General features: G+C 37.9%; 1 protein-coding gene across 3 annotated transcripts in view; it reads left to right on the top strand.

The window, feature by feature from the left end:
* The window catches only part of ULK4 (unc-51 like kinase 4), a 651,081-nt gene that overhangs the window by 58,564 nt on the left and 578,943 nt on the right, over positions 1-13,574 (top strand). For all 3 annotated transcript variants that reach the window (XM_069088326.1, XM_069088324.1, XM_069088325.1), the window contains exons 16-17: positions 2,681-2,727; positions 5,203-5,281. In XM_069088326.1, the coding sequence (XP_068944427.1) occupies positions 2,681-2,727; positions 5,203-5,281 (126 nt within the window). The remainder of the gene's footprint in view (positions 1-2,680; positions 2,728-5,202; positions 5,282-13,574) is intronic.

Raw genomic sequence — 13,574 nt, forward strand, 5'->3', positions numbered from 1 at the left:
TCTCAGAATATCTTGCTAACAATGTAATTGTTGAGTAGAAGAAGAGTGTGACTATTTTTGTAACTTGTACTATGTCCTGCCAGATTGCTGGACAAAAAGATTCCACAAATTTGCAATTCTATCAGCAGTGAGTGAGTACATCTGTTTTTCCACAACCCAGCTGATACTGAGTTTCATGGCTTTTAATGATTTTGCCAGTGTGATAGGTTTAAGCTCATACCTCAAAGTTGTTTTTTTCTTTAATTAATTTATTTTGAAATATTTTGCTTTTTCCTGTTAAATGTAAAAGCAATTTTAATGTTCTATATTTTAAAACATTAAGTTCCAAATTCCCTTTTTTTCTCTTCCCTCCTTCTTCTTTGAGAAGGCGAGCAATTTGCTATAGGTTATACATGCGCAGTCATGCAAAACATATTTCTGTATTGGTTACTTCTGTTTTACAAAGGAAAACACAGACAAAAAAAAACCCTAAGAAAAACAAAGAAAGTAAAAAAACATATGCTTCAGTCTGCATTCAGATTCCATTAGCATTTTTCGTCCTAGGTGGTATGACCTAAGGAGCAGCATGGTCAGTGTTTTCTTGGCCTGAGCTCTGGTCTGTGAATGACCACATGCACTCTTTTCCACCTTTTGGCTATGACGAGGGTCCCCGCTTCTGCTTGCCTTCCTCAAGGGCCTGGGATTGTGACCCAGAAGTGCTTATGTGCAGTGTAACAGAGTCCTGCACCCAATGCTGGCCAAAGGTCCCCTGTAATTGCCTTCTCACCAGTTGTTTGACCCCCTTATGGTCTGTGGACTGAGAGCTCCAGAAACCACCTCTGTAGATTCAGTTGCCCCCACGGCTGCGGCTGGCTTGCTGGACGCTGCCTGTGCTGGATGGTGCTCTGCTCTCACCATTACATGAACTTTCTAAGTGATCTTGGCCTGGAAAATTGTTTCACCCTGTACATTTGATGGTTCTGCTACTCCAGGAATTGTTTTGAGGTGTTATTTTAAAGTTGTTTGGATGAGAATTTGGGATAGCTCAAGTGATTCCCTGCCTTTACTCCTCCATCTTGGCTCCATCCCCCTCAAAGTTGTTTTAATTTGCATTTTAATGAAAGTCTCTGGTTATTAGTGAAATTGGGCTTTTTTTCAAGTAATTATTAAAATTTATGTTTGCTCTGTTAAAAACTATCTTCATATGACTTAGAAATTTTTGCATTATGAACTGAGTCATAACTGGGACTTTTCAGAAGTTCCTCATGTGTTTTGCATGTCAACTTTTAGTTATATTTCCTGCAAGTATTTTTCATTTAATGATATTTTTTCTTATATGATAATTTTTTATTCTAATGTAGTCTGGAATAGCCATCTTGTTAGAAATAATTACTTCCACTTGTTAAATTGAAAAAAGCAATGAATTAAATAAAAAAATCTCTTCCACTGTTCATCCTGTTTTCCTTCTCTTTTCAAGAGTTCTTTTTTTATGTTTAAGTTTCTCATTCAGCTGAAATTTGCTGCCATCAGTGTATGACATAACATGAGGGTCCCAGTCCCTTTTCCATCAAATTATCAACCACTTTTTCCAAAGTACATATTGAATACTGTTCCTTTCCTTAGTTGTTATTTTTTAAAAAGTTTGTTACACACTAATCTTTTGAATAGATTTGGTCTGACATTGGACATATCTATTCTGTTCCATTGATCAACTTCTTCATTTTTTGTTTGGTGCTAGAGAGCTTTGATGTTAACCCTTTTGTAGTTTGGGGGTGCCAAACTCCCTTCATCAGTTAGTTTTTTTTAATGTGACCCTTAATTCCTGCCTATTGAATTTCCAGATAAGGTCATTATGATTTGCATTAGGTCTATACAGAAAAACTTTGCTATTTTGGTGGGTATTATATTAAATGTGTGAATTATCTTGGGTAGTTTTGTCTTTTTTCTAATATTAATTCAACCTCTCCATCAACACTAAAGGTCCCTAGAGTCATGTATGTAGGCAGGCCTTGGTCATCGGAGTTCGGGAGTTCTCAGTTCCTGTAATATTCCTTATTAGGTTGATTCCCAGATATTTTATGATTTTTGTTGTTGTGAGAGAAGCTTCTTTTTTCAAAAAAATCTTTGTTAACATTAAGCAATAATGTAAAAGATTTTATAGGGTGATCTTTTATTCTGAAATTTTGATGAATTCAGTTATTTTCTCTATTAATTTTTGGTTTGTAATATTTCTGTTTTCTACCTCAGCTATCAAATCATCTTGCTGGTAGAGTTTTGTTTTCTAAAGCCCTACATAGTTTGGGCATGATCATTTTTAGTTTGTCTCCTGTAAATTGGCATATTTGTGGCATTATGGCTTAGCCCAAACTTCTTCTATTACTCTGAGAGATAACAGTTTGGGTCCTGGGCTGAAAGAATATCTGCTTGTTCCCTCTCGAGATACTATTGTTTCACTTCTTTTTCTGGTGGGTAGAAAATTTTAATGTATAGGAGGGGATAGAAACGTTCCTATTTGCAATTTTCCATTTTTATGTGATCCCCATGCCCAGCATTCTCATATCTTTACATCCCCATATTGCTTTATGGAAAATTTCATGTCTTTAGTGGAAGTACAGATGTCCTCAAGTGTAAAGCTTCACTCTGTTCACACGTGTTCCCACATCTTGTCTCATAAAACGTCTATTTTGGCTTTTCATCCTAGCTGTCCTTGCTAATCCAGCAGCTACGAGCAGCTCCAAATTGGGATATGTAAGTCACATTTTCATTTTCTTCAGCATGCTTTCTCACTGTGTTATCAAATTTATTACTTTATGTGGACCGCGCATTCACAGCATGGCAGGTGCCTCACAGAACCTTAGGCTCTGTGAGAAACATGTTCTTGTTAATATTTTAAAAGATTTATACCAAACCTTCATTGTTTACTCCTATAATTTATTCCAAAAGTATTAGTTGCATATGACATAGAGGCTTCAACAACATTGTTTTCAGTTTTAGGATTCACTTATTTATTTATTTGCTTTTTGGAAGGCAATTGGGGTTAAGTGACTTACCCAAAGTCACACGACTATTTTTGGTATTAAGTGTCTGAGGCTGGATCTGAACCTAGGTCCTCCTGATTCCAGGGCCAGTGCTCTATTCACTGCTCCACCCAGCCTCCCTGAAACAAATTGACTGGGGTTGAGCCTTATATTGGTTTTGTTTGTTTGTTTTTTGCAGGGGGGAAGGCAGGGCAATTGGGGTTAAGTGACTTGTCCAAGGTCACACAGCTAGAGTTAAGTGTCAGAGGCCAGATTTGAACTCAGATCCTCCTGACTCCAGGGCCAGTGCTCTATTCACTGTGCCACCTAGCCACCCAAAAGATTTTTTTTTCTTTTTGGAGGGCAGTTGGGGTTAAGTGACTTGCCCAAGGTCACATGGCTAGTTTTTGTGGTAAGTGTCTAAGGCCGGATTTGAACCCAGGTCCTCCTGACTCCAGGGCCAGTGCTCTCTTCACTGTGCCACCTAGCCACCCCCAGTTTTAGGATTTAAACTAGCTCTTAGAACCATCTTTGTATTTTTTTTAAAGCAATTGGGGTTAAGTAACTTGCTCAAGGATACACGGCCAGTTATTCTGTGTGGGTGCCAAGTATCTGAGGCTGGAAGCAATCCCGGCTCTCCCAGTGCTGGGGCCAGTGCTCTTACTGCGCCACCTGGCCATCCCCCATCTTTGTATTTTTAAGGAGAATGTTTCAAATTGTCCTTTTATCAGAATGAAAATTTAGTCCTGGGAGTAAGTTAGCCTCTTCTGCCGGTAACCCCTCTCCTGGGGCTGTCCTTTGTTCACCTATTTATTCTTTCAGTATATATAGTTAAAGATCAATACATACAGGGTGTTGTCCTAGACCCTAGGGATATAAAGGCAGAAATAATATATTTTTAAAAATGTTGTTAAATAATACTTTCTTTGTGAGAATCACTTAGTACTTTTTTAGAATCACATAAGACAGTATATGGGAAGGTGATTTGAAAGCTATAAAGTGATACACAGATGTAAAGTATTATTATCATAATCTCTCACAACATGTGCTGGGCCTTGGTAAATACATGTTGAGTGAATTTCTTAATTTTGTGTATATTTCTTACAGTGTTTACTCTTCAAACCTAAAACTCTAAGTTAGGAAGCATGGTTTTGAAAGTCATTTTATGAGCATTTAATACTTTATGAATGCATTCAATATACTAAACAAAGAACTATAAATAAAATGAAATAAATGAAATTAAATAAAGCCTTATTAGACATCCTGTTTCCTGAGCCCCAGTCTTGTTTTACCAGCTGCCTTTTGGATCTCTCAGACCTTCCAGGCCTCTGAAACTCAGCTTGTCTAAAAGAGTGTTTCTTATCTTTCCCTGTGAATCCATATCTCTTCCCTAGCCTCCCCCTTTCTATCGAGGCCCACACCATACTTCCACAATGGAGCCAAAATAACCTTCACCCATGACACTCCACTTCCTATCTCTGTGCTTTCACTCAGGCCTAAAACTCACCTGGTCCTCACCTCCAGCCCTGTGTACTACCTTCTACCAGAAGGCCTTATCCTCCACACCCTCTACCCCCCCAGCTGCTAGTCCCCTCTCTCCCACAGATTAAACTTGAATTTATTTCATATGTACTTATTCATCAGCATGCCATGTCCCTTGATTGAATGTAATCTCCCTTCAAGGAGAAACACTCATTTCTACCTTTGTCTCTCTAGTGCCTAGTAGGGGCCTGGGCATGTAGGAGGGAGACACTAAATAATCACTTGTAGAGTTCAATTGGATTATACTGTTTTTATAGCATTCATTTGTAAAGATAACAGGAGCTTGGAAATCCTAGGATTCTGGAACTAGTGCCTTCCCCCGCCCCCACCTTGATCTTAGAAGCTTTCTTTGGATTGGATTTGAGGAGACACGATTGAGGCAAGTGCCCTATGAGTCCACAGAGAAAGATAAGGATCCCCAGCCCTTTTATCACCTCTTTCTCAGTTATTCATATTCTTGAGAGAGCATTTATAGCCAAGATTGGCCCAACGTTGTACGTTGGTGTTAACAGAAATACTCTGTGCTTCTCTCACATCAGGCTGGTTGTATACAGGAATTCATAATGAACATCACTCACTGGTGCAACTAGTAAATTCTTAGATAACCTAAGCCTCTTTTCAGTTTTTTTTCTCCCAAGGCCAACTAATCTCTGTCAATTCACAGACGGGCCAAGGTTGCCCGGGTGATTGGATTGCTGGCATCTCATACAACTGAACTACAAGAAAATGTGCCTGTCACAGAGGTAATTTTTCTTTTCTTACTTTCATATTGTGAAAGGTTAATAAGCATATTGATTTATTAGCTAACGGAAATTTACACAGCTTTTATTAACTTCTACTTGGATTTTCTTCAAGTTGTGAAAAATGGGTTTATAATGAAACACTAATAAACCAATAATTTTACCCATCCCAATCTCTGTTGGAGTTGCCATCGTTGTTAAGAGTAAGTTATAGAAGAGTAACAGGGTTTGTCTGCTGTGGTGAAAGTGATGTTAACAGTTATCCGTATGTCGCTACTATGGTCCTTGCTAACAAAGAAATAATTAAAAAGTGGTGAGAACAAAGATACTTACTCCTAAGTGAAAATCCAAAGAGATTTTCATTAAATTTTTGCTGCAGCATTTTTTACCTCACAATCAATGCTTGAAGTAGAACAATCACCAAAAATTTATTTGTGAGCTAGACTCATAATAGTAATCTAAGGAGGATTGTCACTTACACAGTTAATTGAATTATGTGTATAGAAAATATCCTCTAATTGCCATCTATTATTTTGTGTATTGAAACAGGGAAATATTTATTAATTGATATGATATTAATTGATAAATGACTAACTGGTCATTTCAGATGGTATGAATAAAACCATCCCACTGTATTACTTGTTTGGACATTCCTGGAGATGGTATATTCCTTTCATTCTATTCATAGAAACGTGACTTAGCTTGTACACGTTGATTGGTGGTAGATACGTACATCCTCTGGACTAGGAGAGGGTCAGGGAATTGGGTGAAAAAAGGAACCCAGGGTCAAATGCAAAAGATAACTAATGGGTGGAAATAACATTCGGAGTTCAGGAGTGAATAACAAGAAAACAACATTCTGTAGAGCTTTAGTCCAGTGGAGTTAGGCCTAGAGTTCCAAACTCCCCGAGTTAGGAGAGAAGAACAGGGAGCTAAGTGTTTTACCTCTTTCACCAGGGGCCTCATAGAGATACTGAAAACAAAAACCAATGAAGGTTTAAAATATAAGTTCATTTGAAAAACATTATAAAGGAGAATAGTGGAAGATTATGAGTAGTATCAGGTCACACAGCAGTTAAATGAAGTCAGGGGAAAAATGCATCTGCACAAAGCTTGATGTCAGCTCATGTTAAGGGCATTAGAAGACACTGAAAGGACAGCAAACGGACCAGATCTGTCAGCGTTACTATAAAGGCCTATTTTAATTATCAATGACAGTGGACTTCATATGCAATAACGAGGAAGCAGAAATGCTACTTAAGAAGTTAAAGACGGGAAAAGCGTCTGGGCCAGGGCAAGTGTGCCCATCCTAGTGGGCTGCCAGGAAAAGGTGAGGAAGAGAAAATGATGAAAACTGAAATTTATATGATTCTTTAATATTTTCAAAGTGCTGCTTTATGCACTTTGTTATCTGATCCTCACAACAACCCGTGAGGCTCTTTCTACATCTAGCACCCTCATTTTATGGACAATGAAGCTTAGGCTTAGAGAGGGGTTAAGTGCCTTACTTGTGAGATGTAGTTATATGTAAGTGGCTGTCTCTATAATAACAAAAGTCAATGGAAAGGCACATGGTAGGTCTGGGTAGTCTGTGATATTGCCAGTAATGATAGGAGGACAGAAATCGATAGAAGAAATACCAAGGAGATGTAGGCTTAGAAAAAAAGTGGGCTGGTTATGTACCAAGAGTAGCTAGGTAGACCACCTGAGTGTTAACACTGTTATCCATGGAATAAAAAAAAGACCCAGACCAAGGCATCCCATTTGTTGGGAAGTTTCCCTGTGAAGTCTATTGGAATGTCATAGATAAGAATTGCACAGAATGAATGAGAAAGTCCAGATGAGTTATGAGCTCTTTTGAAGCAACTATCCACATTGTTGAGATCATTGGTCTGCTTAAATATTCTGAAAAATAACATGGGCTATAGACCACACCCAGTTTAAAACAAGCTAGACTTAGGACCAGTATAGTATTTGTCTCAGGATCTTTTCAAGTGCTTACTGCCTGCTCCTAGTCAATGCACCATAAATGCTACTGCTTAAGAACCTTCACAAATTATATTTACTCCTTTGTTTTCCACTAATAAATGCAGATTTAAAATGTTCTCTCTAGCCACATTCTCACATATGTAGAAAGTCAGTTTTGTTGATTGAATCATCATTTGATCGTATTTATGGACATGCTTTGAACTGCTGCATTCTCTTTTGTTATGATCTGTACTATTGGAGGGAGAACCATTGATGAGAGATCACAGATATCTATTGGTATATTGGATTATAGGGTTCCCCTGTAGCACTCATGATTATTAGTCTGTCAAAGCATATATTTTCCCCCCTTTTTAGACTGTATTCATGGAGAGCAGGGACAGTTGCATGGTGCTTTAGTAGAAGAGCATTTCATGACTATGTTGGATAATGAAATGAAGAGTCTAAATCTTTCTGAGAGACGAAAGAATTGAATATGGTGGGGCTTACAAGTGGGAGTTTTCTACCTCTCATTTTTGTTTTTATGCATTTATTTCTATTTAGAACATATAAGTAAGCATAAAAGAGAGGCAGCTTGGCATCTGAAGAACAGGGACCTGATCTTAAAGCCAGGAAGACCAGGGTTCAAATTCTGCCTCTGTCATGGTTTCTCTTTGTGACTCAGGTGAATCCCTTGACCTTTCAGTGATACAGGTAACTCCAAGAATCAAAGTTGCAGAGAAGATGCTAATCTGCATTGGAAGGTGGAGTTTCATACTCCTGAAGTTCCCCATATCTAGTCCTCTGTTCCTTTATATCATAATTCACTCATTTAAAGTGTTAAGTACTACAGATAAAACAAACAAACAAAACAAAACCCAAGATAAAACAGGTTTCTGTCTCTTAGGGAGCTTGTATTCTAAGGGAGCCTTTTTTTGAAGACTGATTATTTTTTAAAATGCACTGTGCATTGCACATAGGTCAATAAATATGTATGAACTTGCTTCAAAAAGGAAGAAAACAAATAGGATAATTTCTTTGTTTTCCCATTGGTGGGTGATGGAGAATCAATTTTGCTTACAGCCTCTACCCCTTGAGAAAAAAAAAGCAACTCAAGTAAGTAGGAGAAATTTATGACTATTCTTACCTTAACAAGAGCACTGATCATTAACAGGCCTTTATTTTGATTAGATTTAATTCATCCCCCATAATGAAGCACTTCATCATTTGCTGATTATTTGTTACATTTGTTCAACTAAAGTTTATCTTAGTTCTGCAGGCGTACACTTTGTGGCTCAGAGGGTAAGAATGAAATCATTTTGAACAGTGTGAATGTGGTTAAGCATACTAAATACAAAGGTGTTGTGGTTCCGGTTTGGTGAGATTATGGATTCCTAAAACATCTGATGTAGGTTTTTTTTTTTTTTAAGATACGTGATAGCTCTGGAGATCAACATTATATGTAGCTCAGAAACATATTATCTAATCACCATTAACAAACCTCTTTTTGGATGAGTGGAATTGTCTCTAGGGAATTTTTTGTTTGTTCTGTGAAAGTTGTTTACCATTTGGGTAGGGGAATTCTTTAAGTGGAATTCTTCCTCCTTGTTGGACACTGAAATCCCCAAGAGGCGTTTCTAGTAACTACTTGTGTCTTCCATAATCCTAAATTCATGTGAAAGCTTGGGAATATGCAGTCCTTAGAGTCAGATGGTTTTCTTACTGAAATGCTGAGATGGCCACTCCAGAGGCTAAAATTCCTTGCTCTTTGAATTCTTCATTTTATTAACATGCCATATCTTTTCTAGAAAAAAAGTAGTTTAGCTTTCCCAGCCAACTGTGAATCAGTGTGGTTGATGTCAATTTCATTGATATTTAGAAAACGAACTAATTCTCATGGAGCACCCCCATTTTAGAGCTGCTTCTCTACCTTTCACTTGAGTGAAGACTCCATAGGGTGATAACTAGTCCTCCTTCTTTGGGATGGGTCTTAACTGTGTTATAGTAGGCCCAGAGCTATTTCTGATGCTGTCAGCCAGATGTAAGATTTTTTGTTTTCGTTTTGTTTTTGATCTGGGGACATTTGATCTGGGGCCATTTGTTTAGTGATGAAAGCAATTTATTCCTCTCAGATTGTTAAGGACTTGTTTGCTCCAAGTTTATACTTTTGATTGATTCAGTTGAGAAAGTATGGGCCTTCTGTGATTATATTAATTGGGGAGGAGTTAGAAACTCCCACTGTTGGACGTGGAGAAGATGACAAATGTTTTATTGAGACTGGAACCTTTAACCTATAATTGATTTTGCATTTACAATGAATGTGGTTTGTTTTAGTTCCCCAAAAGTCTAATCAACTAGCTTAGTCCCTCTCAGATATACCTTGAAATGGAACACTTCTTGATAGGTCTTTTGGAAGACTAAATATGTAGCTCTTGCAGGGGAATAGCTGGTGATTTTGATAGCTTTGGTTCAGCAATATTATGTTTCCTATGGAGTGATTTAAAAAAATAGGTTGTTTATAGTGTTATTTTAGGGGCTCAGACTGACTTGTGTGGTTCTCGGGGGGATTGACTGCATGCACACAGAGTTCTCTTGTAGGAGCTATCCTAAATTAGGAAATAATGAATTACAGTGAGCTAAGAATCTGAGTTCAAATCTGGCCTCAGACATACTTATTAGCTGTGTTAAATCACTTAACCCCTACTCGCCTCAGTTCCTCATCTGCAGAATGGAGACATAGTTGAGAAGGAAATGGCAAATTACTCCAGTGCCTTTGCCAAGTTTTGTCTACAGGGTCAGAGGTTCTCAGGAAACATTTATTGAACAGTAACATAGAATTGAGGCCTGGACAGCATAGTTTGAGTGATTGTGTAAATGAAATTAAAACTTATCTAATTTGAAGTTAATTAAGTGAAATTTTGATTAAACTCTTGTTCAGGTGATCTTTTCTCTCAAAACCCCCCAAAACCCTATCCTTATTCAGTTTAGAAAATTGATGGTTTGAGTTAAGTATTATAGTTTGAATGAATAGATATTTTTTTTGTTTTGTTTTTTGTTTTTTTGGAGGGGGGAAGGCTGGGCAGTTGGGGTTAAGTGACTTGCCCAAGGTCACATGGCTAGTTTTTTGTGTTAAATGTCTGAGGTCGAATTTGAACTTGGGTGCTCCTCACTCCAGAGCTGGTGCTCTATTCACTGTACCACCTAGCCCACCCCTAGATATTGGTTTAATGAGGGTTCATGCTGTAAATTAAATTTCATCGCAACTTCACTTTATTGTTTGGTATATTTTTTTTTTTTTAAAGCAATCAGGGTTAAGTAACTTGCTCAAGGTTACACAGCCAGTTATTTCTGGGTGTGGTGCTGAGTATCTGAGCCCGGATTTGATCCAGGTCATCCTGACACTGGAGCTCTCTGCTCTTACTCACTGAGCCACCTGGCCACCCCTAAGCAATTAGGGTTAAGTAACTTGCTCAAGGTTACACGGCCAGGTGTTTCTGGGTGGGTGCTAAGTGTCTGAGGCCGGGATTCGATCCCCAGGTCATCCTCACACTGGAGCTGGTGCTCTTACTCGCTATGCTACCTGGCCGTCCCTGTTTGGTATAATGTTGACATGTTAATTGTAAATTTTCAAAATATCCTTCAGTTATCCTTAAATTCTAACCCTACCAATTGATTTGTGATGATTCCAGCAGCCACCAGAGGTCATTCAAATACTGAAGCAAAGAATTGCGAAATGAAAAGATTCACTTTGAACTTTAGATAGAAATAGAGATGTAGTAGGGGAGAGGAGGAAAAAGCTCAGGGCATATATGTAACCATGTCTGGAACTTTCTTACTACTGGAAATTGGTGTGAAAAAATCAAATTGATTCTGATTCCATTTTGTAATTGATTCTTTTTGGTATCACCCCCAACATGTTGTAAAATTGCCTAAGCCGTGTTTCTTTATATCTGAGTTAAGTTCAGAAGTTCCGCTTTCCTCTCTGAGCTAAGTTGTGCCACAAATCATCGTAATTCAAAGGAATATATTGTCTCTACACATCTTACTGCCCATATACAATTAAGGGAGAACTCTTATCTCACTAACAGGTCTTACGAGATACAGGTGGGCACCAGAAAGTCTGCTCTCTCTGCAGTGCTGGCTGCCCTTCCTGTCAGCCCATGCAGGGGGACACCACCAGTGAGCTTTCCATAGCAACAAGATGGCAGGAGGAATTGTTGCTAGTCCTGCATTCCTGACTTCCATCCATTTACATTGTTTCCTGCCATCTGTGACACTGCAGACTTTGTAACCAATCATATTGTTTGACGCTTCCCGTTCTTTGTTCTCTTGTACTTCCCAAAACCACATGAAGGCTGGCCAGTCCCACCTTGGGGTCTTTTGACTGACTGAGGAATCAAGAGACCCCATTTATTGGTAGTTGTTAGCCTCACCACTAACTCGAATGTGCTCAGACCTTTGTTCCTTACTTTACCTTAATTTTAATCACAACAAATGTTTTGGCTGTATTTGGAAAGTACTTTTATTCCATTGGAGTTTCAGCACCTGACCTCTAAGAAGGTTCTTATTAAGCAAAATGTAACAATTTTGAGCAATGGTGCATAATCTTTTAACAGTGAGTGAGTCAATTAAAATTATCTGAAATATGGGAGGAGTTCTAATTTCTAAAGTTAGTCTTTCTAATTGTTTTACTTATTTTATTAACTATTTTACAATCACATGTAGTTTTTTTTTTAACATTTATTTTGAAAAATTTTGAGTTCAAAATTTTCTCTCCCCCACCCTTTCCCCACCCCCTGGGAAGGCAAGCAATATGATATTGATTATACATGAGAGGTCATGAAAAACATATTTCCATATTAGCTCTGTTGCAAAAGAAAACACACAGCAAGAAAGAAAGTTAAAACAGATACTAAAAAATTATGACTTTTAATCTGCCCTGAATTTATCGGTTCCCTCTCTGGAGTAAGATAGTATTTTTCACTGTGGATCCTTTGGAATTGTCTTGAATCATTGTCATCATGAGAGTATCTAAGTCATAGATGATCATCATTACATTATTACTGTGACTGTACAATGTTCTCTTGATTCTGCTCACTTTACTTTGCATCAATTTATATTAGTTTCCTGACTTTTCTGAATCTACCCTGCTCATCATTTCTTATACCATAATAATATTCCATTACAATCACATAACACAGCTTGTTCAGCCATAACTCAATTGATGGGTGTCCCCTTGGTTTCCAATTCTTTGTCACCACAAAAAGATTTGCTATAAATATTTTTATACAAATACGTCCATTTCTCTTTGATCTCTTTGGGATACAGACCTAGTAGTGGTATTGCTGGATCAAAGGGTATGCACTTTTATAGCCCTTTGGGTATAGTTCCAAATTGTTCTCCAGAATGGTTGGACTAGTTCACAACTTAGTGCATTAGTATCCCAGTTTTTCTACAGCTTTTCCAGCATTTGTCATCTTCCTTTTCTAAGATGTTAGCCAATCTGATTTGTATGAGATGGTACCTCAGAGTTGTTTAAATTTGCATTTCTCTAATCAATAGTGATTTAGAGCATTTTTTCATGTGACAATAACCATGATTTATGCTTCTGAAAACTACCTGTTCATATCCTTTGACCATTTTATCAATTTGGAAATGGCTCATAATATTATAAATTTGGCTCAGTTCCCTGTATATTTGAGAAATGAGGCCTTTATCAGAGAAATTTTGCCGTGAAATTTTCCCCCACTTTCCTATTTAATTTCTAATTTTGGCTGCATTAGTTTTGTTTGTGCAGAACCTTTTTAATTTCATGTAATTGGAATTATCCATTTTACTTCTCATGATCCTCTCTGTCTCTTGTTTGGTCATAAACTCTTATACATCAGATAAAAATTTACTAGTCAGATCGATGAGTAACATTGATCTGACCAGTACATTTTTCTGTGCTCCCCTAATTTATTATGATTTTATCCATTATATCTGAATCATTTATCTATTTTGACTTTATCTTGGTCTGTGTTGTGAGATGTTGGTCCATGCCTAGGTTCTGCCAAACCGCCTTCCAGTTTCCCCAGCAATCTTTGGCAGACGGGGAGTTCTTACCCCAAAAGCTTGGATCTTTGGGTTTATGAGACACTAGGTGGTGCAGTGGACGGAGCACTAGGCTTGGAGTCAGGAAGATATGAATTCAAATCCAGCCTCAGAAACTTACTAGCTGTGTGACCCTGGATGAGTCATTTAACTCCTCATTGCCTCAGTTCTTCCTCTCTAGGCTTTTGTGGCATTGGGTTCTTTGAGTTTTTCTCCTACATGTATGAATAGTTTTTCT

The sequence above is a fragment of the Petaurus breviceps genome, unplaced genomic scaffold (assembly GCF_028583685.1).
Source record: "Petaurus breviceps papuanus isolate PSGF00001 unplaced genomic scaffold, PetGlider_PUasm1.0 185, whole genome shotgun sequence".
NCBI lineage: Eukaryota > Metazoa > Chordata > Mammalia > Diprotodontia > Petauridae > Petaurus > Petaurus breviceps.